Source organism: Anomalospiza imberbis, chromosome 2, assembly GCF_031753505.1.
Source record: "Anomalospiza imberbis isolate Cuckoo-Finch-1a 21T00152 chromosome 2, ASM3175350v1, whole genome shotgun sequence".
In the NCBI taxonomy this organism is placed as follows: Eukaryota; Metazoa; Chordata; class Aves; order Passeriformes; family Viduidae; genus Anomalospiza; species Anomalospiza imberbis.
This window is the reverse complement of record NC_089682.1, coordinates 824,893-852,735: the sequence shown is the minus strand read 5'-3', so window position 1 is coordinate 852,735 and position 27,843 is coordinate 824,893. Positions and strand designations below refer to the sequence as shown.

The 27,843-nt window shown below is 52.4% G+C and overlaps 2 protein-coding genes and 1 long non-coding RNA gene across 3 annotated transcripts; 1 reads left to right on the top strand and 2 right to left on the bottom strand.

Annotated features, from left to right (window-relative positions):
* The first annotated feature begins 158 nt into the window (after window positions 1–158).
* Window positions 159–5,989, top strand: TMEM50B (transmembrane protein 50B). Its single transcript, XM_068179463.1, has 6 exons — window positions 159–372; window positions 1,087–1,199; window positions 1,767–1,834; window positions 2,517–2,609; window positions 4,067–4,124; window positions 5,547–5,989. The coding sequence occupies exons 1-6, from the start codon at window positions 274–276 to the stop codon at window positions 5,590–5,592; spliced, it is 477 nt and encodes a 158-aa protein (XP_068035564.1). The 5' UTR covers window positions 159–273; the 3' UTR covers window positions 5,593–5,989.
* IFNGR2 (interferon gamma receptor 2) lies at window positions 5,543–27,551 on the bottom strand. Its single transcript, XM_068179457.1, is given in 8 exon segments — window positions 5,543–11,186; window positions 14,514–14,668; window positions 15,355–15,508; window positions 16,506–16,538; window positions 16,540–16,655; window positions 18,688–18,863; window positions 21,820–21,946; window positions 27,360–27,551. Coding segments are annotated over 8 exon segments (1,002 nt in total). The 5' UTR covers window positions 27,448–27,551; the 3' UTR covers window positions 5,543–11,033.
* Window positions 21,972–23,105, bottom strand: LOC137468107 (uncharacterized). The gene is made up of 3 exons (XR_010995761.1): window positions 22,691–23,105; window positions 22,233–22,656; window positions 21,972–22,138 (listed from the first exon to the last, which is right to left on the bottom strand). It is a non-coding gene; the product is annotated as an uncharacterized lncRNA (long non-coding RNA).
* Window positions 27,552–27,843: the final 292 nt, after the last annotated feature.

The window sequence follows — 27,843 nt, the reverse complement described above, 5'->3', positions numbered from 1 at the left end:
GAGAGCTGCTGGCACTGTGTGGAGTTCAGAGGTGCGCGCTAATGCAGTGTGTAACTGCATAAAGCACCAGAGAATCTGGAAGCTATGAAAGCTCCAGCTGAAGGCATCAGTCCTGACCTCACCCTTGGCTGTGTTCCAGGCACTCAGGAACTGTTGATGGAAGAGTCCAGGAGAGAGTGCCGGGCCAGCGGGGCAGCAAGAGCCGTGCCCAGGGCACTGTGAGCCGTGGCCAGGGCAGCGCGGGCCGTGGCCAGGGCACTGTGAGCCGTGGCCATGGCAGGGTTCCTGGACAACTTCCGCTGGCCAGAGTGCGAGTGCATCGACTGGAGCGAGCGCCGCAACGCCGTCGCCTCCATCGTGGCCGGGGTGCTGGTGAGCCACAAACAGTCACACTTGTGCCTCAGGTTCTGCCAGTTCTCCCTTTTAACTTCCCCAAAGCCAGCCTGTTCCTTCCAGGGCTCACTGGGGGGTCGTCAGCAGCGTTTTCAGGAGTCCTGTGACGTTGCTGATGATGGGCCATTTCTGCACTCTCTTCTTGAAAAGAAATTCCTCGTGGATTTCCTGCAGAATTGGATCTGTTAGAACTGCTCTGTTCTGCACCGTCTCCATCTCATGTGTGTTTAGAGTCTGGATTCTTGTTCTTAAGGGGAGGAAGGAACAGGGCATTTCACAGAAATTGCACAGGGAATTTCATAGAATCCCAGAAGGGTTTGGGTTGGGAGGGACCTGAAAGCCCATCCACAGGCAGGGACACCTCCCACTGTCCCAGGCTGCTCCAAGCCCCAATGTCCAACCTGGCCTGGGGCACTATCAGGGATCCAGGGAAAGCCCCAGCTGCTCTGGGCATAGATTTATCCATACCCCACTCCTTAATTTGCACAGAAAGTGTGGCTGATTCCCAAGCACTCCTCTGAAAGCAGGAACACCGGGATTTGTGCAGGCATTGCCCATCGAACACATTTAAATCGCCGTCCAGAAGAACTGGTGCTTGTTAGAAGCCAGTTAAGGCAGTGCTGTCCAGACCACTGGCCTGCTTTCCCTGGCTGCCCCGTGCCCCCCAGGCTCACCCCCTGTGTCTGTGGCCAGTTTTTCACAGGCTGGTGGATCATGATCGACGCCGCCGTGGTTTATCCCAAGCCGGAGCAGCTGAACCACGCCTTCCACACCTGCGGGGTCTTCTCCACGCTGGCCTTCTTCATGTGAGTGCTGGGCACAGGGACTCATCACATAACCACCAGAAACTAAACCAGGCTTAGTGACAGTGTGTCCAGCATGGATAAATCAGGGAATGGGTTGGGTTGGAGGGACCCCAAAGCCCACCCAGTGCCAGCCCTGCCAGGCAGGGACACCTCCCACTGTGCCAGGCTGCTCCAGCCCCAGTGTCCAGCCTGGCCTTGGCACTGCCAGGGATGGAGAAATCAATACTCAGGTACCTCACTATGAAACAATTGGCTGCATTTCCCTCAATTTTTACAATTTTTACAGCTGTTCCTTGCCCAAAACTTCCTCAGACCGGAGGGATAACAATAGCCTGGCTCTTGTCTTGGAGATGTAAATACAAGGAACAACTTCCATTGAATCATTCAATATTGGCAAGAAAGAAGGATGACTTGGGATCTGTGACTACACAGAACGCCAGGGAATTTTCCCAGAATTTGTCACATCTTAAAAATAAAATAAAAAAAAAGTTAAAAAGCCGGGGTTTTACTTAGAACTCGGAATTGATTTTCTGTAATCTGAAGTGTATCTCCTTTTTTTGCCCCCAGGATCAATGCTGTATCAAATGCACAGGTGAGAGGAGACAGCTACAGCGATGGATGCTTAGGAAGAACAGGTAAATTAGCTCTACAAATCCTGCTCAGGTGAAGGACTGATCATTTACCTGCTGGGTTTTTTTCCAAGTGGTGGTGAAAGAAATAATCAGAAGATAAGGAGTAGGAGAGAACTTTGTGAATTAATTTCTTTACAGAATTAACCCCTGGAGATAAGTGCTGGCTTTGTTAGAAAGGGAACATGGTGAAATTCAATTTCTGGATGTCTTGGCTTCCTAAACTTTCCCTGCAAATCCTGGATAGCTGCTGGGAGAAATGACTTCCTGCCTGGGGTGGCTCTGGAGCAGGCGTTCCCTAGGGATGTGTCACAAACATTTCCATTTCCCCTGTGTCCCTGCTGTGGGTGTCCCTGTCCTCTCTGCTTCCATTCATAATTCCCTTTCTATTTCCCCCGTGGATCCCAGCAGCCTTTTCCATGGGATTTGTAAATTTGGAGGGATTTGCTGCTATTTGAAGTGGCCTGTGGTGCTTTTTTGTGTATCATTCATGTTCCAGCTCCAGAGAACTTTAGCACAGGAATATCTTTCCTTCCCAATGATTGAGCAGGTGGATTTTGTCCTTGATCCTTGGGTTTAACCCTTTCCATTTGTGCCTTTAGTGAGATCATGTGTTCCATCCTCCCAGAGGAGCAGCTGCATTGCCTGTCCCTGGGGATAAAAATCCACATTTCACTCTTCCCTGCAGGGGCTCGGATCTGGCTCTTCATCGGCTTCATGTTGATGTTTGGATCACTCATTGCTTCCATGTGGATTCTCTTTGGAGCATATGTTACACAGAGTAAGTTTGGGTATTTGCTCCTCTAGGAAAGTGCTTTTCTTGCCAGCTTTTGGCAGGAAATCCACAGGGATGGAAGCCTGTGGTCTCTGGAAAATCCGAGCCACAGAATCCAGGTTTTAGTCTGAGTTTGACACTGGAATGTCCTGTTAAACCCAGCTCCCAGTAGCTGGAATATCCTGTTAAACCCAGCTCCCAGTAACTGGAATATCCTGTTAAACTCAGCTCCCAGTAATTGGACTATCCTGTTAAACCCAGCTCCCAGTACCTGGAATGTCCTGTTAAACCCAGCTCCCAGCAGCTGGACTGTCCTGTTAAACCCAGCTCCCAGCAGCTGGAATGTCCTGTTAAACACAGCTCCCAGTAACTGGAATATCCTGTTAAACCCAGCTCCCAGTAGCTGGAATGTCCTGTTAAACCCAGCTCCCAGTAACTGGACTATCCTGTTAAACCCAGCTCCCAGCAGCTGGACTGTCCTGTTAAACCCAGCTCCCAGTAACTGGACTATCCTGTTAAACCCAGCTCCCAGCAGCTGGACTATCCTGTTAAACCCAGCTCCCAGCAGCTGGACTATCCTGTTAAACCCAGCTCCCAGCAGCTGGACTGTCCTGTTAAACCCAGCTCCCAGTAGCTGGACTATCCTGTTAAACCCAGCTCCCAGTAGCTGGAATGTCCTGTTAAACCCAGCTCCCAGCAGCTGGACTGTCCTGTTAAACCCAGCTCCCAGCAGCTGGACTATCCTGTTAAACCCAGCTCCCAGCAGCTGGACTGTCCTGTTAAACCCAGCTCCCAGCAGCTGGAGTATCCTGTTAAACCCAGCTCCCAGTAGCTGGAATATCCTGTTAAACCCAGCTCCCAGTAACTGGACTATCCTGTTAAACCCAGCTCCCAGTAGCTGGACTGTCCTGTTAAACCCAGCTCCCAGCAGCTGGACTGTCCTGTTAAACCCAGCTCCCAGCAGCTGGACTATCCTGTTAAACCCAGCTCCCAGTAGCTGGACTGTCCTGTTAAACCCAGCTCCCAGCAGCTGGACTATCCTGTTAAACCCAGCTCCCAGCAATTGGACTATCCTGTTAAACCCAGCTCCCAGCAATTGGACTATCCTGTTAAACCCAGCTCCCAGCAGCTGGACTGTCCTGTTAAACCCAGCTCCCAGTAGCTGGACTGTCCTGTTAAACCCAGCTCCCAGTAACTGGACTATCCTGTTAAACCCAGCTCCCAGTAACTGGACTATCCTGTTAAACCCAGCTCCCAGTAGCTGGAATGTCCTGTTAAACCCAGCTCCCAGCAGCTGGAATGTCCTGTTAAACCCAGCTCCCAGTAGCTGGACTATCCTGTTAAACCCAGCTCCCAGCAGCTGGACTATCCTGTTAAACCCAGCTCCCAGCAGCTGGAATGTCCTGTTAAACCCACCTGCCAGAACTAAAGAACTGAGTGTTTCCTCTGTTCCTCCTCTGCAGACACTAATGTGTACCCTGGATTAGCAGTGTTTTTCCAGAATGCATTAATATTTTTCAGGTAAGTTACTCGGGCAAATTCCCCTCTTTCCAAAGGGACTTTCCTGCTCCCATACATTGATACTCCTGGAAAAGCAGCTCTGTTTTCTACTCCCTTTGCTGCAGAGCTGAGAGACAAGGTTGGATTTGCCCCTGCCCAGGCTCTTTGCTCCCTCCCACTCCTGTTGGTCCAGCTGTCTCTGCTCCCTCTGGATGTGCAGCTCTGGAATGTGGGTGGCCAGGGATGCACAGAGTTTTCTGGATGAGGGATTGCCAGTGTCTTTGGAAAATGGCAACCATTCACCTCTGTCCTACAATCCCTTGGCTCCGCTCCCAGCAGAGCCAGCTGGGGGATTCCATTCCCCTTTTCCAGACTATTTCTCACCAATGGCTCAGGTCTCTGGTACTTGATATTCCCTGTATTTCCTTTCACTGGCTGAGCTTGCAGTTACAAAGAGTGAGGATTCCTTTTTGTAAGAGCATGCTGGTGTGTTTTGTAACAGCACACTGGATTTATTTCAAATAATATTATTAAATCTAACATGTAACAGTTGCAAATCGATTTGGAGTCTCTAATAACTCCTTTTAGCTGTGGAATGCATTTTGCAATCCACGGATTTTATTAATAAAAGGCACTGAAAGTGTTAAACAGTGTCAGTTCCAAGATCAGTCACTGAAAGTTTCATCTCACCTCCTTTCTTCTTCAATTCCTGGCTGATCCTTTTCCTTCCAGCCCCACAGCAGATGCTCTGCAGTGACCTGGATGGATGGGCTCTGGGAAATGAGGGATGTTCCTGCAGGAAAAAGCAGCTCCTAAATCCCCTCTGGGATTGAAAAGGGAAACTGCTGAAGGCAGATTTTGTGCCTGGAGTTTTTAGTCTTAATTAGAATCCCAGAAGGTTGGGTTTGAAGGGACCTTAAATCCCATCCAGTCCCACCTGGGCAGGGAGACCTTCCCCTGTCCCAGGTGGCTCCAAACCCTGTCCAGCCTGGCCTGGGACACTGCTAGGCATGGGGCAGCCACACCATGTGGCATTTTGGAAATTGAACTGGGATGTGGATCTGATTCTCTGCCACAGGCTTAATACCCTTTCTGATTTGTTCATAAAAATGGAATTGTTTAGGTTTTATCCCAGCACATCCTGTCATGTTGAGCTGATTCCCAGGTGCCAGAGTGATACCTGCTACTCTGGACTCCTTGAACTTCAGAACTGCCAGGCTTTTCCTTCAGAAGGGCTGTGGAAATGGGTGTTTTTCTGTTTGCGCTTCAGCTGGCTCCCACAGTTCCAGCCATGCACAGGAAACCAAATACAAACACCAAATCCTGATCTGACTAAAACTTCAGGGCTGGGCTGTTGATTTGCACAGGGTAAGATTGAAGGATACTGTTAAAATTACCCTATGTGTGGTCTGATTTTCACTTCTTTTCTTTTTTTCCCCTCAGCACCCTGATCTACAAGTTTGGGAGAACAGAAGAGCTGTGGGGCTGAGCTCCCTGCTGGCTTGGTCCATAGTTGCCATGTGGTTCTTGTCTGTAGATAATTCACGGTCCTTTGTCCTTGGTTTGCTTCCCAGACTGGTGGAAGTGAGACAATTGCAGGCTCTGTCCGAAGCTCCTCCTTGGCCAGGACACACTTGTGGATTTGTACATAGGACAGCACCCATCATTTCAAAGGGAATGGCAGGCTGCCAGGCTTTCCTGCTGCAAGCTCCAGGCTTTCTCCTTCACATCCATGCCTTTCCATCAGCTTCCTCTTCCAAAGCTCCACCCGTGTCCGGGGCTTCAGGGAACACTTAGTGAGCAAACAGGACAGAGCCCATCCCAGAGCAGGGGCCCTGCTGGGATAAGAGCTGATTTTAAACATTTTATATGGCTGTTCAGGTAAATATCAAATAGATTTTTTTTTCTTCTTTTGGTAAAAGGTTATGGGTTTTTAAGCAAGTCCCTACACTCAGCAGGTTGTGCATGGCAAAGCAAAGTATTCCTGACTCGTGATGGCTCTGGCACAAAGGACATTTGCTGGCACCACAGTCCTTGGAATTAATTTCATGCTGCTCAGTGTAAGAGATACCAGTTGGTATTTAATGTATTTCCTGATAATAGAATAAAAAAACTCCAACAAACTGCTGCCAGTTGTACTTGATACAAAGAATAAATGAGTCAGAGCAACGTAGCAATCTTGCTATTTGCGCAAGTCTCACTGTCTCCAGGGGAGGCTCTTTGCTGATAAATGAGTTTTCCTGACTTGTTCCCTCTCTGCTTAAAAGGAAGTGGGATATGGATGGATTTATTGCTCAGTCCAACCTTGTAATAATTTCAAATTTCAGTAAATTCTAGCAGTGACTCACACCCAGTTTTAGGGCGGCTGTTGCCCCAGTTAAAATGTATTTCTCTCTTACATTTGATGGCTGTTTCCAATTATTGAGATCCAGTTTCATCTCAGTGGAGTGAAACAGAAAGTGAGGCTGAGGATGTTTGATGTCCCTGGAGTGTCCCTGTAGATCCATTTGCTGGGGTGAGTCCTTCTCACGAGTTCTCTGTGGTTTTTTACAGCATTTGCCTCTCCCCTGGCTCCCGAGGCTTTTACAGCTTCCCCATATCCACGCTGCTGCCTCAGTGGTGTCAGGAGCTGAGTGGAAATGCTGTGCTGGGAGCTGGGAACTGTTTGTCACCTGCTCTGGGTGGGAATTGCTGCGGGGGCAGGAGCTGGGGCCAGTTTGGAGCTGCCCCTGTGCCCTGGCTGCAGGAAGCCCATCCCACTGCTTGGAATTCCAGAAAGCTGCAGTAAAAGTGAACTTGGGCGCTCCAAAGAGTGAATTTTGTACAGCAGCTCACCTTTGCACAAGGCCTGCCCCACACAGCAAAGCCAGGCTTTGGTCCAGGCCTGTCAGGTTGCTTGCCCAGGAGCTTGGGAATGTTTGTTGGGTTCTTTAGGAAGTCAGGAAGGAGCGTGGCCTGGAACTAATCCCTGGAACTACTCCCAGTGCCAGGAGCTTGAGCATGGACTTGCAACTTGAACTGGAAGCAAAGCTGGGAGAGCTGGGGGGGCTCACCTGGAGAGGAGAAGCTCCAGGGAGAGCTCAGAGCCCCTGCCAGGGCCTGAAGGGGCTCCAGGAGAGCTGGAGAGGGACTGGGGACAAGGCCTGGAGGGACAGGAGCCAGGGAATGGCTCCCGCTGCCACAGGGCACTTTTACACCTCACCAGCCAAGGGGACAGGGAGGGCTCAGTGACAACAACGCTGGAGTTACTCCCAGTAAGTGCTTTTCAATTGTTTGTATAAAAATATTGAACACCACACTTCCTGATGCAAGTCCAGTACAGGGTTTATTCAGGAATACACACACATATTCCCAGGGGGTTTTAACCTTATTTCTGTCCTCTGGCTGAGTTTGGGGGTTCCTTTTTGTGAGCTGTGGGTGTGGGTGATTCAAGCAGACCTGCTGCTGACCTGGCAATTCCTACATGAGACAGGCTTCCCTGGAGCTCCCTTGTCAGCAGCCTAATCCCAAGGGATTAGATCTGTTCTGCAAGGAAACACCTGATGAAGCTTTTGGCAGCTGCTGGCCTGGGCTGTTCTGGAAAGGCTGGGGCAGTGGCACCTCAGCTCTGCCAGGGCCCTCCAACCAGGCACTTCCAAAAAAACCCCACATTTTTTATTGTTTTTTTTTAAACAATTTGTATCAAACCCAGGGGGAAAAAAATTAAATAGCCCCATTTTTTTAGTACAGAAGAGGTTCGCTTGTTCTTTGTGCTTTATTGGACACTCCAGACCCCACAGGGGCTGATGTGGGGTTTAACCTGGGCTCTTCTGCTTTAAGGCACCAAAACCAGATCTCTCAGTCACCTTCTCTTCTGCTGGTGCTCAGCAAGAGGTTTTAGTGTCTGACAGTGGCTGATACACGTTGGAAAATCCCGGAGCAAAATTCCTTTCGGGTCCTTTGTGGTGTGCAGGGCCCTGGCCTGGCTGCAGCAGCAGATTAATGCTTCCAGGAGGGCGGGAGGAGGCAGATAAGAGCAGACCTCTCTGGGAGGGGCTCCTGGCACAGGTTCATCCCGAGCAAAGTGCCCACACATTTCTTTTTAGTTCGTCCTGCACTTAAAATGAATCAGGAAAGCAGACTGGGGTGGGTATAATGGGAGTGTTATTGCCAACAGAAACAAAACCAGTATAAATGGAATTGCAGCTCTTCACTCCCGGAAAGATCCCAGGTTATCCCACGTCAATAAAGTGCAGTTATTCCTCCAAGCTGGGCTGGGGATTCACCCTTTTTATCCACCTGTCTCCAGGCAATTTAGTGTTCCTTTCCTTCCCCTTCCACGTTCCCTCTTCCCAGCGCTTTTGGCAGAGCGAGGAGCTGGGGGAGCTGGGCAGAGGCCCCTGGAGCATCAGGGTGTGTGTTCAGGATGGTCCTGTGACCCCAGGGAACATCCTGTGATCCCAGAGTCTGTGTTCAGGATGGTCCTGTGACCCCAGGGAATGTCCTGTGACCCCAGGGAATGTCCTGTGACCCCAGGGAATGTCCTGTGATCCCAGAGTCTGTGTTCAGAATGGTCCTGTGACCCCAGGGAATGTCCTGTGACCCCAGGGAATGTCCTGTGGCCCCAGGCTCTGTGTTCAGGATTCTCCTGGGACCCCAGGCTCTGTGTTCAGGATTCTCCTGTGATCCCAGGCTCTGTGTTCAGGATTCTGTGTTCAGGATTCTCCTGTGATCCCAGGCTCTGTGTTCAGGATTCTCCTGTGATCCCAGGCTCTGTGTTCAGGATTCTCCTGGGACCCCAGGCTCTGTGTTCAGGATTCTCCTGTGACCCCAGGCTCTGTGTTCAGGATTCTCCTGTGATCCCAGGCTCTGTGTTCAGGATTCTCCTGTGATCCCAGGCTCTGTGTTCAGGATTCTCCTGGGACCCCAGGCTCTGTGTTCAGGATTCTCCTGTGACCCCAGGCTCTGTGTTCAGGATTCTCCTGTGACCCCAGGCTCTGTGTTCAGGATTCTCCTGTGACCCCAGGCTCTGTGTTGAGGATTCTCCTGTGATCCCAGGCTCTGTGTTCAGGATTCTCCTGGGATCCCAGGCTCTGTGTTCAGGATTCTCCTGTGGCCCCAGGCTCTGTGTTCAGGATTCTCCTGTGACCCCAGGCTCTGTGTTCAGGATTCTCCTGTGATCCCAGGGCCCATGTTCAGGATTCTCCTGTGACCCCAGGCTCTGTGTTCAGGATTCTCCTGTGATCCCAGGGCCCATGTTCAGGATTCTCCTGTGGCCCCAGGCTCTGTGTTCAGGATTCTCCTGGGACCCCAGGCTCTGTGTTCAGGATTCTCCTGTGATCCCAGGCTCTGTGTTCAGGATTCTGTGTTCAGGATTCTCCTGTGATCCCAGGCTCTGTGTTCAGGATTCTCCTGTGATCCCAGGCTCTGTGTTCAGGATTCTCCTGGGACCCCAGGCTCTGTGTTCAGGATTCTCCTGTGATCCCAGGCTCTGTGTTCAGGATTCTGTGTTCAGGATTCTCCTGTGATCCCAGGCTCTGTGTTCAGGATTCTCCTGTGATCCCAGGCTCTGTGTTCAGGATTCTCCTGGGACCCCAGGCTCTGTGTTCAGGATTCTCCTGTGACCCCAGGCTCTGTGTTCAGGATTCTCCTGTGATCCCAGGCTCTGTGTTCAGGATTCTCCTGTGATCCCAGGCTCTGTGTTCAGGATTCTCCTGGGACCCCAGGCTCTGTGTTCAGGATTCTCCTGTGACCCCAGGCTCTGTGTTCAGGATTCTCCTGTGACCCCAGGCTCTGTGTTCAGGATTCTCCTGTGACCCCAGGCTCTGTGTTGAGGATTCTCCTGTGATCCCAGGCTCTGTGTTCAGGATTCTCCTGGGATCCCAGGCTCTGTGTTCAGGATTCTCCTGTGGCCCCAGGCTCTGTGTTCAGGATTCTCCTGTGACCCCAGGCTCTGTGTTCAGGATTCTCCTGTGATCCCAGGGCCCATGTTCAGGATTCTCCTGTGACCCCAGGCTCTGTGTTCAGGATTCTCCTGTGATCCCAGGGCCCATGTTCAGGATTCTCCTGTGGCCCCAGGCTCTGTGTTCAGGATTCTCCTGGGACCCCAGGCTCTGTGTTCAGGATTCTCCTGTGATCCCAGGCTCTGTGTTCAGGATTCTGTGTTCAGGATTCTCCTGTGATCCCAGGCTCTGTGTTCAGGATTCTCCTGTGATCCCAGGCTCTGTGTTCAGGATTCTCCTGGGACCCCAGGCTCTGTGTTCAGGATTCTCCTGTGACCCCAGGCTCTGTGTTCAGGATTCTCCTGTGATCCCAGGCTCTGTGTTCAGGATTCTCCTGTGACCCCAGGCTCTGTGTTCAGGATTCTCCTGTGATCCCAGGGCCCATGTTCAGGATTCTCCTGTGATCCCAGGGCCCATGTTCAGGATTCTCCTGTGACCCCAGGCTCTGTGTTCAGGATTCTCCTGTGACCCCAGGCTCTGTGTTGAGGATTCTCCTGTGATCCCAGGCTCTGTGTTCAGGATTCTCCTGGGATCCCAGGCTCTGTGTTCAGGATTCTCCTGTGGCCCCAGGCTCTGTGTTCAGGATTCTCCTGTGACCCCAGGCTCTGTGTTCAGGATTCTCCTGTGATCCCAGGGCCCATGTTCAGGATTCTCCTGTGACCCCAGGCTCTGTGTTCAGGATTCTCCTGTGATCCCAGGCTCTGTGTTCAGGATTCTCCTGTGGCCCCAGGCTCTGTGTTCAGGATTCTCCTGTGACCCCAGGCTCTGTGTTCAGGATTCTCCTGTGATCCCAGGGCCCATGTTCAGGATTCTCCTGTGACCCCAGGCTCTGTGTTCAGGATTCTCCTGTGACCCCAGGCTCTGTGTTCAGGATTCTCCTGTGATCCCAGGCTCTGTGTTCAGGACTGTTCTGCCAGCAGTCTCTGGACAGTGCTGGGGCAGGTGACACTCACTGGGGTGGCCCTTCAGTGGCCGCCCTGGCCCTGGAGGTGTTGGGTGAAGGATCCTCACTCTCCTGGCCACTTTCTTCTCCAAGCACAAGAGCCTGCGGCTCCTCCTCAGCAGGACTGTACAGCTCCTCCAAGCCAGGGTCCCTCAGGAACTGGAAAAACCACAGAATTCCAGGTTAGGTCCTGTTAGAAATCCCAGAGCCAACAAATTGCTTCAGCCCAGAATCCACAGCAGGAGCTGCGACCTGGACATCCCATCCTGGGCTTCCTTGAAACTACACTAAACAAGGAGAATGTTAAAAAACCTTATTTCTGTGGGGAAAAGAAACAAATTATCCCTCCAATATCCCTTCAAGTGAGTTAAAGCAGCTGCAGTTCCTCGTTGGCTGTTTGGGGGTATTTTAATAAATTTTGGCCAATCTTTCCATGTCAGTTCAAATTCCTTTGAGTTAGGGACAAACCACTTCCAGCTGGGAGATGCTCAGCTGCAGGAATGCAGCAACTGCAGCAAGGGGGACCCCAGGTGCTGCTCTGGTCAGTGCCAGACCAGTGGGAGCAGCAGCTTCTCCTGCCACCAGCAGCCCCCTCTGCTGCCCTTCCCTCCAAACCCAACCCAGCAGCTTTCCCAGGAATAAATCAAGTAAAGGCTGGTCACCAAAGCAAGCAGCTCTAGAAAAGCGGGACAAAGGACATCAGGCTTCAATTCAGGCCCCACTTTCTTTGCAGTCACAACAAAGCCACGGGATTGCTTCTGCAAAAACCCAAACAGATCCCCTGCAGCCAATTCCAGGCAGGAGCAAAGCTCAGCTTGGCTTTCCTGCTCCCTGGGACTCAGATCCTGCTGGCAATGAGGGAGATCCAGGAGTGTCCTGCAAACCCTCAGGAGCCCCCACAGAACTGCCTGCAGTGCCTCAGCATCCCCCACTCGTGGGTCAGAGAGGCCCCAGGCTGGTCCCTTTTATTCATTAATTCACATTTTAAACACCCTGCCAGCTCCCTTCTTTCCCTCCCTGTCCTGCCCCATGCCAGGCTGGTCCCTTTTATTCATTAATTCACATTTTAAACACCCTGCCAGCTCCCTTCTTTCCCTCCCTGTCCTGCCCCATGCCAGGCTGGTCCCTTTTATTCATTAATTCACATTTTAAACACCCTGCCAGCTCCCTTCTTTCCCTCCCTGTCCTGCCCCATGCCAGGCTGGTCCCTTTTATTAATTCACATTTTAAACACCCTGCCAGCTCCCTTCCTTCCCTCCCTGTCCTGCCCCATGCCAGGCTGGTCCCTTTTATTAATTCACATTTTAAACACTCTGCCAGCTCCCTTCTTTCCCTCCCTGTCCTGCCCCATGCCAGGCTGGTCCCTTTTATTAATTCACATTTTAAACACCCTGCCAGCTCCCTTCTTTCCCTCCCTGTCCTGCCCCATGCCAGGCTGGTCCCTTTTATTAATTCACATTTTAAACACCCTGCCAGCTCCCTTCTTTCCCTCCCTGTCCTGCCCCATGCCAGGCTGGTCCCTTTTATTAATTCACATTTTAAACACCCTGCCAGCTCCCTTCTTTCCCTCCCTGTCCTGCCCCATGCCAGGCTGGTCCCTTTTATTAATTCACATTTTAAACACCCTGCCAGCTCCCTTCTTTCCCTCCCTGTCCTGCCCCATGCCAGGCTGGTCCCTTTTATTAATTCACATTTTAAACACCCTGCCAGCTCCCTTCTTTCCCTCCCTGTCCTGCCCCATGCCAGGCTGGTCCCTTTTATTAATTCACATTTTAAACACCCTGCCAGCTCCCTTCCTTCCCTCCCTGTCCTGCCCCATGCCAGGCCCCAGCTGTGCAGGGGTTCCACTATTGCTGCTCATGAATCTGGAAAATTCATCCTCCAGAACACAGGAGGAGCCTCAGTCCCTGCAGGTCCTTTGCATGCCAGGCTGCACTGTTTGAATACCCCGCACAATTATTTTTTAATTATTATTTTAACACTCAGAACCACTTTTTTATTATTAAGACCCTGTACAGTTATTTTTAAAATTATTTTAAAACCCAGGACAATTATTTTAAAACTATTTTAATACCCTGTACAAGGACTTTCTTGCTGTTTTATTACCCTCTAAAAGGATTTTTTATTATTATTATTTTATTTTAGTACCCTGTACAATGATTATTTTATTATTATTATTTATACCCTGTAGAAGGATTTTTTTTTACTATATTAATACTCTGTACAAAGATTATTTACTATTTTCATACCCTGTACAAGGATTTTTAAGTTATTATTTTAATACCCTGTATAAGGATTTTTTACCATTTTAATATACTTACAGGGGTTTTTTACTCTTTATGCCCTGCACAATTGTTTATTAATGATTTTAATATCTTCTACAAAGAGTTTTTAATTATTTTAATACCCTACACAATTTTTTTACTGTTTTGATACTCTGTAAGAGGATTTTTTTACCATTTTAATATTCTGTACAAGGTTTTTTTTTTACTATTCTTTTCATACCCTGTACAAGTATTTTTTTACTATTTTAATATAATTACAGGGATTTTATTATTATTATTATTTTAATCATTGTACAAGGATTTTTTTCATTATTTTCAGACCCTGCACAAGGAATTTTTTGCCATTTTAACACAAGGCACATGGATTTTTTCCCCTAAATGAGACGCACTTCCTAGACCAGTGACCCTATGAAATGCCAGCTGAGGCAGCACGAGGGCAGAAAAGGATTCACTCTGGGTTCCTTCACCCCATGGCTACAGAAAGCTGGGAATTCTCTTCCAGAACCACAGGAGTGCCACAGGGCCCTGACAGGGACAAAATACTCACCTCCAAGCTGCACACAAATAAAAGCTCTAAAAAGCCAGCATTTCATGCTGAGTAAGAACTGTTACACCAAAGCTCTGCTTAAGGGCTGCTCCTTGTGCAAGGATAAAAGAGGAAGAAGAGCAGGGCTGAAACCATGAGGTTTAGCCCAGAAATGTCTGAGCTACCAGCAGGAGAATGCCCCAGGGTGAGTTTTCCATCTGAGTCCTGCTAAAAAAAAAAAAAAAAAAAAGAGGAAATGCCCAGGAGGAGCCCCTTGACATCATCCTGAGGCATCAAAACAATCACAAAAATTTAAAAAAAAATGGAAAATTAACTGGGTTTGCTTTTGCAGATCCTATCCCTGCTCCAGCCCTTGCTCCACAAAACCTCTCTGGCCCAGTGAGCCCCAGCTGGAGGCCAAGAGCAGCGAAGGAAGAGGAGAAGGAGCCAGGATCAGCCAGGCTCAGGTTTTCCAGGAAAGCCCAGCCAGGGCTGTGCCCCAGGGCACAGGAAAGAGCTTTCAGCTCAGCCAAACAGGAAAGGAGTGGGAGATCACAACCAGAAAAGGCACGTTTTGAGACATCATTGTTTCTCTCTATTTCTGTTCAGCAGCTGCTCTGGGGATGTTCCCCCGAGTTCTCTTCTGCAGGAGAAACCCCACAGGTCCCCACGTACCTCCTTGAAGTGTGATGGGATTTCCAGAGGTGGCTGAGCCCAGTATTTGACTTTTTGGTGGTGTTTCCATAGGAACAGGGAAGCAGCCACCACCAGATTTACAACCACGAACCCCAAGAAAAACAGGAGGATGATGTACCCAGCTTGGGTTGCCTCTGGAAAAGAAGGAAAAAAATCCAAAATACAATACAGCAGGTTTACATTTATGGAATCATGGAATGGTCTGGGTTGGGAGGGACCTTAAACCCCACCCCTGCCATGGCAGGGACACCTCCCACTGTCCCAGGCTGCTCCAGCCCCAGTGTCCAGCCTGGCCTTGGGCACTGCCAGGGATCCAGGGGCAGCCCAGCTGCTCTGGGAATTCCATCCCAGCCCCTGCCCACCCTGCCAGGGAACAATTCCCAATTCCCAATCTCCCATCCAGCCCTGCCCTCTGGCAGTGGGAGCCATTCCCTGGCTCCTGTCCCTCCAGGCCTTGTCCCCAGTCCCTCTCCAGCTCTCCTGGAGCCCCTTCAGGCCCTGGCAGGGGCTCTGAGCTCTCCCTGGAGCTTCTCCTCTCCAGGTGAGCACCCCAGCTCTCCCAGCCTGGTTCCAGCCCTGGGATCAACTCCATTATCCCATTTTACAGCAGGATTAGGAGGGAAAAGGAGAAGGTGCCACACAGCCCCTCCATCCCTGGCTGAAAATTCCTGATTCTTTTGCCACTAACGCCAAGTGTGAAGTCCCCATGGTGCTCTCAGCATTCCTGACAGCCTGGGTGTGGCAGGGACCAGTTCAGGTGGCCCAGGACTCGTGTTCCACCCCATCCCCCTCCACACAAAACCCCATTCCCATTCCATACCACTGAGGGCAGTTCTGTGACACTCTGGGGCACTTTGCTGCCCCTCTAACAAGTGACCTGAGTAGATCTTCAACTGCACTTGAATGCTGAAGCAATAAAGTGTTGACTCCTTCAGACTTCCAATTTGGAATAGTGTCTTGCTTTCACTTAGCTTCTGTTGGAAAGACATACACAACAAAAGAGGTGTTGCTGTAAAAGCCAGACCAGTTTTCAACACAAATATCCCTCCCCCATTGAAATTTCTCATTCAAGAAACCAAATTTTTATTTTTTCTCACTCAGCTTTCCCAAACAACAGAAACAGTGGAATATTTCAGTTTTTCTGGGAGTTCTGATGCAGCTTCTGCAGCTTCTGCAGCAGCTCAGGCAGGGAGCAAAACACAGAGAAATGGAGGGGAAAATGAAACCACGAAACCACACTGACTCCTTTCCTGGCTCTCAGCTGGAGGTGCTCTGTGTGTGAGAAAAACACACCCTGGTGCAAGGCAGGAAGGAAGTGGAGGTGATTTACCAAGGACTTTGAAGCAGAAGGGGGCTGTAAATAATTTTTTTTGCTTCTGTTTTTTAAATGTTTGATTTCAGATTGATGTCATTTGGAAGCTTCCCCTTTTTTAATTTTTTTTTTAAGCCTGACTTAACACCCTCCCCTGAGCCTCTGGCCTGTCCAAACACAATTCCCAGGCAGCAGGAGGAGCACACGATGATCCCCAAAGCTCTGAGCCTCAGGATGAACAGGCCCGGCTCATCCCAGCTCATCCCAGCATGATCCTGCCATCTCCTCCTCTCCTGCCCTGGGACCAGGCCCAGCAGCTGCTCCTGCAGCTCCCAGCCCAGCAAAGGAGCAGGGACTTTCCAGAGTTTCCCAAATCGCCGGAGAAAACTGCGGAATCAAAAGTCACCTCTGGCACCAGTTCTGTCCCCGGATGTGCAGAGGCATTTAATCCCTTTCCAAACAGAGGGAGGGAATTCCCAAGTTTGGAAGTGCAGCAATCCCTGTGCCAAGGCCAGAACCTTTTCCCCAGAGCGCCCGTGGTGACCCTCGCTGGACACAAAATACCCTGATTTTCTGCCCCCACTGCTGCCCTGCCAAGGGACGCTGGCTCCCAGCCCTCAGTCCCCAGGCACCAGGAGCAAACGGGAGAGAATTCTTACTTTTTCCGTGGGGCTGGTGGTGTTCTCCCAGTAGGGACACGAGGTACTGGAGGAGGTCCCCAGGCTCAGGGGTGAAGGGGGGCCTGACGCTGACGAGCAGAGAGTCGGGGCTGGCACTGACATTGTTCACCCTGGGGGGGCCCAGAGTGGCTGAAAACAAACAGAGAGAGCAGGGGGAGCCTGGGGTGCACAGCTGCCTCCAGCTCCACACAATCCCCACATCCCCGGGGCTGGCAAAGCCCTCCCAGCCCATGCAGCCCCACCTTGTCCCCAGCCCAGAGCTCTGAGTGCCACCTCCAGGGGACACCTGCAGGGATGGGCACTCCAAAGCTCCCTGGGCAGCCCCTGCCCAGGCCTGAGCAGCCTTTCCATGGGGAAATTCCTGCTGCTGGCCAAGCTGAGCCTGCCCTGGCCCAGCCTGAGGCCGTTCCCTCTCCTCCTGTCCCTGTTCCCTGGCAGCACAGCCCGACCCCCCGGCTGTCCCCTCCTGGCAGGAGCTGTGCAGAGCCACAAGGTCCCCCCTGAGCCTCCTTTGCTCCAGGCTCAGCCCCTTCCCAGCTCCCTCAGGAATTCTCCAGCCCCTTCCCAGCTCCCTTCCCTGCCCTGGACACTCTCAGCAAACACCCAAATATTGACAGCTTTTGCTCAGGAAAGGGCAAGCATCTCCTCACCTATTTGATGCATTTACAATATTTGCTCGACTTTTCCCAGAAATTCAGGAAATATTAACCAATAGCTGATGCTCTGAAGTGTCTCAGTTAATCTGTAGTTACCTGCCATAAAATCATTATCTTTTCTTTTCCTTTGATCAGCCTGTCACACCTTCCATGTTCCCCAAAACCCCAAAACTGTTTGGGCCCTAGATGGGAAGAGGAATAATGAGTTTTCTCCTCCTTGCTTTGATGTCTCCATTACGATAATCATGGTGACCTCCAGTGCTCCAAGGTGTAAATCAAGAAAAATACCAATAGAGTGCTGTCAGAAGTTCTCATTAACAGCAAAAATCACTCCTTGCATGCACCAGCTCCTCGTTACCCTCCAATCCAGCGACTCTGATCCAGGCACTGAAGGAGAAGCCATGGATTTGGTTTGTGGGAACTGATCTCCAGGGCAGTGACACAACAAGCCCAGAATGTAAGCAGATCTTAGAACAGCAGCGCCACACGTTCACACCAGAGCAGCTGGGGCTGCCCCTGGATCCCTGGCAGTGCCCAAGGCCAGGTTGGACACTGGGTCTGGAGCAGCCTGGCACAGTGGGAGGTGTCCCTGCCATGGCAGGGTGGCACTGGGTGGGCTTTACCCCAGGCTCAGGGGTTTATTTGGTGACACCTGAGAGAGCAGAGCAGAACCAAACCCTGGGGAGGCCTAAGAGCCTTTGTGGGCAATAACAGCTCAATCCTCTTCATACCTTGGGTTTTAAGATTCTCTGTTCTGTTTTGATGTGCAGCTTTTAGCTTTATATTAAGCGTCACTAGGATCTTTTCACACGGTGGGGAAGACAAAACAATCCTAGTCCAGCTGGAGACTCAAGGACAATCTCTCCAAACTTCAGGCCCAAAGCTCAAAAAACGTGAAAAGAGGAGGGTGGGCAAGCGAGCAAGGAGGATGAAACTTCATCATTTGAAGCTGTTAATTGGACAGGTAACTCCTGTATGCAAATGGACTAAAGCTTATAAAAATGTGAGATTTCATGACCAAGCCCTCTTTTGCTCCCATCTTGGAGCCATCTGGGCAGAGCCAAGACTGTGGGTCCAGTGCTGCCCTGGATCCCTGGCAGTGCCCAAGGCCAGGTTGGAATTCCCAGAGCAGCTGGGGCTGCCCCTGGATCCCTGGCAGTGCCCAAGGCCAGGCTGGACACTGGGGCTGGAGCAGCCTGGCACAGTGGGAGGTGTCCCTGCCATGGCAGGGGTGGCACTGGGTGGGCTTTAGGGTCCCTCCAGCCCAGTCTGGGATCCCATGACCACACAGTGTTTATTTTGCATTTAGAAATTAGTCATTCCCCCTGCCAGCCTCAAAACCACTCAGAAGGCCCTTCAGTAAATATCCCCTCATTCCTCTCAGCTCGTGCCGCCTCTGCTCCTGCTGCTCAGGGCACCGCTCCCCCAGCAGAGCCCAGGACCCCCAGGGAGGCAGCCCAGCTCTCCCCAGAGCCCCCGAGCGAGGCAGGGCCCCCAGCACTCACTGTTTCTCTCAGCCACGAAGGGAGGGGTGTACACCCAGGCCGAGGCCCGCGGGCCCAGCTCGGCCCGCAGCCGCAGCAGGATCGTCCAGCGCCGCCGCCGCAGCTCGGGGGGGAAGCTGCACCACGTCAGGGGGGTGTGTGCACAGCCCATCCCGCTCCAGGTGCTGTAGAACTGTCTGCAGAGCACAGCAAAAAACATTCCCTTAGGCTGCGGGGCAAGGGGTGAGCACAGCTGTGTGTTCTGGCACCAGTGTGGGCTCTGCCACTGTGGGAGAGGTTTTACAGCCACTGCTGTGAGCCAGAGAGAAGGCTGGTAAGAGCATCCATGCTTAGCCCTGAAAGAATTTCCACAGAATTCACAGAGTTCACAGAACCACCGGCTTGGAAGAGACCTCCAAGACCATCGAGTCCAACCCAGCCCCAGCACCTCAACTCCACCCTGGCACCCAGTGCCACATCCAGGCTTTGTTAAACACACCCAGGGATGGTGACTGCACCACCTCCCTGGGCAGCCACTCCAGAACTTTATCACCCTTTCTGTGAAAACCTTTTCCTGATATCCAGCCTGTATTTCCCTTGGTGCAGCTCGAGGCTGTGTGCTCTGGCTCTGTCAGTGCTGCCTGGAGAAAGAGCCCAGCCCCAGCTGGCCACAGCCACCTTTCAGGAGCTCTGGAGAGCGCTGAGGTCACCCCTGAGTCTCCTTTTCTCCAGGCTGAGCACCCCCAGCTCCCTCAGTGGTTCCTCACAGGGTTTGTGCTCCCAGCCCCTCTCCAGCCTCGTTGCCTCCTCTGGGTGTGCTCAGTGTCCCAAGGTCCTTCCCAAACGGAGGGGCCAGGACCGGACACAGCACTCTACCAAGGCTGTTGGCACAGAAACCTGTTGCCCTGATTTTTTAAAAGTGTTAAGTTTTATTTATAGTTCTTTTGAAAGTTTTAAAGTTCTCCTAAAACTTCTTTATCCTTCTGATAATGTTGACATATTTGAGAGTCAAAGTCCCTACACAATTTCATGTATAAATGGAATAGTTTCCATATTTCTCTGTGGCTGGAGAGAAGTGATTGATTGATCTTTGGACCAGCGTGGTTGGAGAGGTGGTAATTCCACCCTCCAATCCACGGTCACCTTTGGAATTCTATAAATACCAGATGTTTGGATAAAACTGGCTCTTTTTCTCTTTTGAACTTACCAAGCTTCTGTGTACTCATTTTGTGTCCCTCAGCGACAGAAACCAAGAAAGGAAGAAAGGTAAATAAGAGAAACCTGTACCTGCCTGTTCCAATAAAGACTTGGTTTGTCTCTGGTGACCAATGAGTAAATGTAAACTCAGGAGTTTTGTAAGAATGTATAAAAAGCGTGCATGCATTAGGAGGAACCGTTTGAAGCCTTGTGAAAATGGAGCGTGGTGCTTTGTCTTGCCTCCATCTCAACTACAACATATCACCTGCTGTTGAAACCAGATGGGGCAGAGTTCTTCATCTCACCTGTGATTATTATCAATGGCAGGCAAAGATTTTAAGGTGATTTACCTGCCTTGAAAAAGGGATATTTGGATTGGGCATGGCAAAAATCAGAGGATTTGCAAATTGCATTATTGAACTTCTCAGGTGTTTGTTCTATTCAATTTCCAGGCTGCTGCAAGCAAAACTGAGCCTCAGAGGAAAAGCCACGTTAAGTGAAGTGCCTTTAAATGCTGTAACAGTATTTAATGATAGCTCTGGGGAAACACACAAATCAGACTTAACACGGCATGACCAAACAACTAAAACCTGGGAATCAGACATTCAAACAGTCAAGGGTTCTCCTCAGATTGTCAAATTAGCAGCAGTAGTTAGAGATGTCCCTCATAAGTCCAGGGGGATAGCCTCTGTTATGGGCCAGCTGTTAAAACCAGGTGGGGCAGTTTTCTTTATCTCCTCCACGAGCCATTCCGCACAACTCTGGGGGAATATCTTCTGTTCATGGGCCATTAATTATTAATTATCTTCTGTTCATGGCCACTGAGTGTCCCTGCATGGCTGAGAAAATTCCATCATCCCATGGGGAGAGGCTCTGCCCAGGGGAGGAGCCAAGCATTCCTACCTGGATACAATCTGACCTTGGGAACACCACAGCAGCCTTTGCCCACTGCATTCCCAGAGGAGCAGCTTTCTTCCCCACTGCATTCCCAGAGGAGCAGCTTTCTTCCCCACTGCATTCCCTGAGGAGCAGCTTTCTTCCCCACTGCATTCCCAGAGGAGCAGCTTTCTTCCCCACTGCATTCCCAGAGGAGCAGCTTTCTTCCCCACTGCATTCCCTGAGGAGCAGCTTTCTTCCCCACTGCATTCCCAGAGGAAGCCCAGGCCCATCTCCAGCAGCCCTGGAGCTTCAGAGGAAAACTCCAGCCTTGTCCAGGATCCCTGCTCCAGCAGAAGCACAGCTGGCACTGCAGGAGGGCTGAGCCACCATGGGATGGGACTGCTGCCACCACCCTGACCCACAGGCTGCCAGGGCCTGCTCTGACTCTGGCACTGGTTTGTTTTGTATTATTGCATTTGTGTTTTAATTTTCCTACTAAAGAACTGTTATTCCTGCTCCCACATCTTTGCCTGAGAGCCCCTTAATTTCAAAATTATAATAATTAAGAGGGGGGAGTTTGCATTTCCCATTTCAAGGGAGGCTCCTGCCCTCCTTAGCAGACACCTGGCTTTTCAAACCCAGACAACAATAAACCATGAGCACAGCAGCGCAGCCACCTGGAACACCACCCCCCACCCAGCCAGCTCTGGTGAGACAAGAACGTGTCACACAGCTGTGGCTTCACAAGGGTTAAACTAACCCCAGGCCCACCCAGCCCCTCGGGATCTGGGGACATTTAAATTGGCCAGAGAGAATCAGGAAAGGCTAAAATAAAATTCTGTGCCGCATTTCTGGGTGTCCTCAGGGCTTCAATCTCTCCTCAGCTCAGAGGACACGTCCTGGGCCAAGGGCCTGTCAGTCACCAGGAGCTGCTCTGGGAGATACATGAAAACATCTGTGATAAAAACCACTCTTGCAGTCTGTGCTTATTCATTTTCAGGGTTTCTGGGGCTTTTAAAACCAGCTGTTATCCTGCATTAGAACAAAATGAGTTGGTTTTATGTACTGTTTACTCACGTTGTGTAATGGGCTGTGTATAACACCGAGCCATTCTCCACTGGAACAGGAGACCACCTCAGCAAACTCTGGAAGTTGTAGGAATAAACCTCCACATTTTTTGGTGCTGGTAAATCAGGAGAAGTATCTAAAGGAAGAAGAGGAATAAAAATAATTATTGAAACATTCAGGTGCACGGTAACCAAATGTTGGTCTCCAAATTCCATCACCATATATTAAATTTTCACTGCTTTGCAGGTAAAGCCATTTCCCCTCCTTCTCCTTCTGTTTCCAGGGGCTCTGGCACGTTCCGGTGGGCAGGCCCTGGCACAGGGTGCCCCTGGATCCCTGGCAGTGCCCAAGGCCAGGCTGGACACTGGGGCTGGAGCAGCCTGGGGCAGTGGGAGGTGTCCCTGCCATGGCAGGGGTGGCACTGGATGGGCTTTAAGGTCCCTTCCAAGCCCAACCAGTGTGGAATTTTCTGTATCCATGAATTCCAACTCCCTGGTTTTCATTCATTCCATAAAGAGCATAAAGCTGAAAGTAACCAAGCCCAGCACAAAACCATAAACCCCACCCAGTCCCCCATGAAGCCATAAATGAAGGTCCCAGGATCACCAAGGCTGGAAGAGCCCTTTGGGATCACCCAGTGCCACCCCAGCAGCACCAGCATCACCCCAAAGCCTGTCCCCAAGGCCACATCCAGACTCCTCCTGAGCACTCCCAGACAGCAACTTCAAACCTCCCTGGGCAGCTCATCCCAAGGCCTGGCCACTCTTGTCAGGGAAAAATTATTTCTAATTCCTGCTCTGCCCCTCCCCTGGTGCAATTTGAGGCCATTTCCTCTCCTCCTTTCCCCTGGGACATGTCAGCAGAGCCTGATCCCCCTCACTGCCCCTCCTGTCAGGGACTGTGCAGAGCAGTGAGGTTCCCCCTGAGCCTCCTTCTCTCCAGGCTGAGCCCCTTTCTGCTCTTCACAGCACATTCTATTTTTTTTTTTTTCTGGAAGGTTTTCCAGCCCTTCCAAGTTTTTCCTGCCCCTCCTCTGCCCACTGGTGACCACAGCAGCTGATCTGTTCTGCCTGCAGCTCACGTTTGCCTCCCTGCACAACCCAGGTGGGCACCGTGCCTGTGCCAGGGCCTGCCCGCCCTGCCAGGGAACAATTCCCAGTTCCCAATCTCCCATCCAGCCCTGCCCTCTGGCAGTGGGAGCCATTCCCTGGCTCCTGTCCCTCCAGGCCTTGTCCCCAGTCCCTCTCCAGCTCTCCTGGAGCCCCTCCAGGCCCTGGCAGGGGCTCTGAGCTCTCCCTGGAGCTTCTCCTCTCTTTCTCTCCCCCATCCGCCTCCTGCTAACCCTGAGGCCATTCCGGTGGAACCAGCTGGGAAAAAACCCCTTGAGGAAGAGGTGTCGGCCCTGGAGGAGCCCTGGCCCTGCCAGGCCTGGAGGCGATTTCCCGAGGCAGGAACGGGCAGGAGCTCCGCGGCTGGGGAGGGCCCCAAGCCCGGCCAGCGCCGCGGCAGCCGCGGCACTGGGGCCACCGTCGGCCTCCAGCTGCTGGCCAGGAAGGGCAAAGCACGGGGAAGAGCCGTGTCTGAGGGACAGAGGGACAGACAGACACACGGCCCAGCAGCGGGAGGAGCGAGATGCCAAAAACACGGGCAAAGAGGGACAGAGACGGGCGGGGCCGGGAGGGCAGCCGGGGCGAGGAGGAGGGAAACGGGGGCGGTGGAGAGGAGGAAGGGCTGAGGAGAAGGGAGGGAGCCGGGCAGAACGGCAGAGCCGAGAGCCCTGCAGGGCACGGCCGGGGCTCCAGCGCCAGCCCCGGCAGCCCTGGCTGCTCAGCGATCTCTCCGGGGAGCCTGCAGGGACCAGCAGGGAGAAAGGCTTTCCTTCTGCACTTGTGCTTTTCCGGAGTGACGCCCTCCCACCACGAGAGGCACGGAATAATCAGGGGATGGAAGGGACTTCACGGGTCACCCAGTGCCACCCCCTGCCACGGGCAGGGACACCGCCCGCCGCCCGGCCCGGCCCGACAAAGACCGCGACAAAATACCCCACAGCACAGCAGGCGATCTCTTACTCTGAGGAACTCCCAAGACACAGTCTGTCCGTTTTTACACCAACGACATCAGAACATCAAGCACTTGAGCCAAATTCTGGCCCACGCTTCCCCGGGAATTCGGATCCATGGTAAAAATTTCTGTCAGATCCCTCCCTCACAGGGCAGGGACTGCTGAAATCACACCCTCAACTTGGTCTTTCGATTTCTTTGGGTCTTTTCGATTTCTACATCAAGCTGCGTTCAACCCTAAGTCCAAAACACCAAATAATGAGCTGAGCTTTAGCTTTCCAAGAAAAGCTGTGGCTGGCCCATTCCTGGAAGTGCCCAAAGGCCAGGCTGAAGCAATCTGGGACAGGGGAAGGTATCGCTGCCCCTGTGTGTGACCCTAAACGTCCCTCCCAGCCCAGGCTGTGCTTCTCTCAAAGCTTTAATCAGGCCCGTCATTAATATCTCACAAGCCTGTGTGAAAAATGCATATTACATGGCTCTACGCAGGTATTTACTATATGTATTACGCTAGGTTGGAAAGTTATGTTGTATTAACATTTTAATAATATAGTAAATGTAGTTTTGTAAGCTTTAGTTGTTAAAATAGAAATTGTGTGTGTATTCTTTTAATTAGCTCAAGAAAAGGAGAAGATAATAAAAAAAATTCTTCGCACAGGGATAACAATTACAGAAACCCATCAATTTTCCAGAGGAGAGGAGTTTATGGTTTTCCTTATCAACAGAAACGAACTTCTTCAAGCTGGACATAGACTGGAAGGCGCCTGGGGATTATAGAAAATTTTTGACAAGTACCAGATGGATTTCTTGTTTTAAATAAAATATATGAATATTCATAAAGTGTTTTGTATATGCAACAGATTACCCTTCTTAAGGAGTAAATTTTCTTTTAACGGGGTCCTTTTCCTGGCTCACTTTTGTCCAGAGAGGGGTACCCAGCCCGGGCTGTAACTCTTTGCTGTTATTGTCTCATTAATTGTCCTAACTCTTAATTGTGTAGCCTTTATTACTACACTTGTATTATTTTTATAACCATTTTATTTTTATTAAACTTTTCTAAATTTTTGAAACAAGCGATTGGCGTTTATAACACCTGTCACATTAATTTCTCAGCCTCAGCTCTCAGAACACACGCACTGCCTTGGGCCGCACGTGCCTGGTTCAGCTTTGCAAACCTCTGGGAGATTCCTCACAGCTTCCCAAACCATCCACCTCTCGAGTGTTTGGAAGGCCCCCAAGGAGGCTTCTCTGAACTGGTGAGAAATTTTCACTCTCCAGTCCCACGGATCCTTTCTTGCACTCTCGCTGCCGGTCTGGCACGTGGTGAGGTATCTCACACCATCTGTGCCCTCAGACCTCTGCCACACACCCTTCTACAGAATCCCAGGAAGCTCTGAGAACGAAACACCACAGCCAGCAACTCCCAGCACACCTTAAAAGTAAACCAAGAAAAGAGCAAGGAAGGACAGGGGGGAGATGGGATTTTGGGCAGGAATTTCTCCCTGGCAGGGTGGGCAGGCCCTGGCACAGGGTGCCCAGAGCAGCTGGGGCTGCCCCTGGATCCCTGGCAGTGCCCAAGGCCAGGCTGGACACTGGGAGCAGCCTGGCACAGTGGGAGGTGTCCCTGCCAAGGCAGGGTGGGATTTAAGGTCCCTCCAGCCCAGTCCGGGATCCCATGACTGCACACCGTTTCTTTTGCATTTAGAAATGAGTCACTTCCCCTGCCGGCCCCAAAAACACTGCAGAGCTCACCAAAGACACTGCAGAGCTCACCAAAGACACTGCAGAGCTTATCAAAGCCACCCCAGGGCTCATCAGCCCTCTGAGGGCTGCCACGAGGGTGCCACGAGGCTGCGGAGCTGCTTTCTCAGCACCCAGGGAAACGGGAATTTCTGTCAGATCCCTCCCTCACAGGGCAGGGACTGCAACTGCTGAAATCACACCCTCAACTTCCCACTCATCTCCAGTTTGTACGGCCTAAAATAACAAAATGAACACTTCAAACACAGCACCCACGGGTCCAAGCACCCTCAAAACCCCAAACTCCCTCAGCCAGGGACTGACAGAGAGGTCCCATCCTTCCTTCCCACCTGGCAGAGGTTTTGCACTGGGGATGGTTCTTTCAGAGCAGCAGCCTAGGAAGGCTCAGATTGGTTTTTTCCTGCTGTGCAGAGAATTAATGGTATTTTCAAACCACGAGTCAGAACTTTCACCCGGCAGAGTGTGAAGCCACAGTCACAGCCAGTGAAAGCAGCTTGGCTCGGGTGGCCCACCCGTGTCCCAGCTCCTGCTGCTCCTCAGGGATTCCCGATCCCTCGCCCTACATCAGCCCCCAGCAGCCATCCTGCCAGCCTGGCAAAGCAGCAAGCTGGGCTTTGGGGGATTTTCTGTGACTTTTGCTGTTCCAGTGCACCAAAGTGGCCTCTCGGGGATAGTGTAAGATTCCTACCCATGGCACGGGGTGGAAGGAGACCAGCTACAAGGCGCTTCCCGATCCAACCTATCCTGGGATTCTGGGATTCCCAGAGCTCCCTCGGCTGCTGATGGGATGAAGCTGGGCAATGCTGACTGCAGGAGGCCCTGCCCTGGTTTGCCAGCAGGTCTGGAACAACCAGAGAGCCCCGCAGGGCTCAGCAGGGTCAGGCTGGTCAGCCAGGCCGTGGCCACCACCGGGACATGCGACATGGGACATGCGACATGCGACATGGGACATGGGACATGCGACATGGGACATGCGACATGGGACATGCGACATGGGACATGCGACATGCGACATGCGACATGGGACATGGGACGTGCTGGACTCACGGAGAGCCGCGGGGGAGGCACAGGGGACACCGGCCCCGGCCCAGCACGGCGACAGAGACCGCGCCCGCGGCCACCCAGAGCCCGCGGGCACCGAACCCCGCAAACGCCGAACGCCGCACTCCCCGAACCCCGCATCCCTCCGAACCCGCAAACGCCGAACGCCGCACTCCCCGAACCCCGCATCCCCCCGAACCCGCAAACGCTGAACTCCGCATCGCCCCGAACCCCGCATTCTTCCGAACCCGCAAACGCCGAACCCCGCATCCCCCCGAACCCGGCATCCCCCCGAACCCGCAAACGCCGAACCCCGCACCCCCCGAACCCCGCAAAAGCCGAACCCCGCAAAAGCCGAACGCCGCACCCCCCGAACCCCGCAAAAGCCGAACCCCGCAAACGCCGAACCCCGCAAACGCCGAACCCGCAAACGCCGAACCCCGCAAAAGCCGAACGCCGCACCCCCCGAACCCCGCAAAAGCCGAACCCCGCACCCCCCGAACCCCGCAAACGCTGAACCCCGCACCCCCCGAACCCCGCAAAAGCCGAACCCCACAAAAGCCGAACGCCGCACCCCCCGAACCCCACAAAAGCCGAACGCCGCACCCCACGAACCCTGCATCCCCCCGAACCCGCAAACGCCGAACCCCGCAAAAGCCGAACGCCGCACCCCACGAACCTCGCACCCACCTGCGGCCGCGGCCCGCAACGAGCCCAGCAGCAGCAGCAGCAGCAGCAGCCGGAGCGGGAGGGAGCGCAGCGGAGCCCGGCCCCGCATGGCTCCGCTCGGCCGCGGCTCCCCCCGAGCGCGGCCGGGCCGGGCCGGGCCGGGCTGGGCTGGGCTGGGCCGGCCGCACGCTCCGACCCCGCAGCGCCACGGCCAGCGCCACCGCTGCTGTCACCGCCCCCGCCACCGCTGCTGTCACCGCCCCCGCCACCGCTGCTGTCACCGCCCCCGGGGCTGAGCCCGGCCCGGCCCCGCCCGACGGTCCTGCCGGCCGCGGGAGGGCAGAGCCGGGGAGGGCAGGGCTGTGCCGCCGTCCCCTGGCCCTGCCCTGCCCCTTCTCCTGCCCTGTCCCAGTACCTGCCCCGTCCTTTCCCGCCTCTGTCTTCCTCCCCAGCCCCTATCTCTACCCCTACCCCCATCCTCATCCTCATCCCTATCCCCATCCTC

What these genes read in the sequence shown, in the direction of transcription:
- TMEM50B (XM_068179463.1), top strand. Translation starts at nt 274, where the DNA reads ATGGCAGGGTTCCTGGACAACTTCCGCTGGCCAGAGTGCGAGTGCATC. An exon ending in TGGATGCTTAGGAAGAACAG is followed by an intron (nt 1,835 to 2,516) that starts GTAAATTAGCTC and finishes TCTTCCCTGCAG; the next exon opens with GGGCTCGGATCTGGCTCTTC. An exon ending in TGGAGCATATGTTACACAGA is followed by an intron (nt 2,610 to 4,066) that starts GTAAGTTTGGGT and finishes CCTCCTCTGCAG; the next exon opens with ACACTAATGTGTACCCTGGA.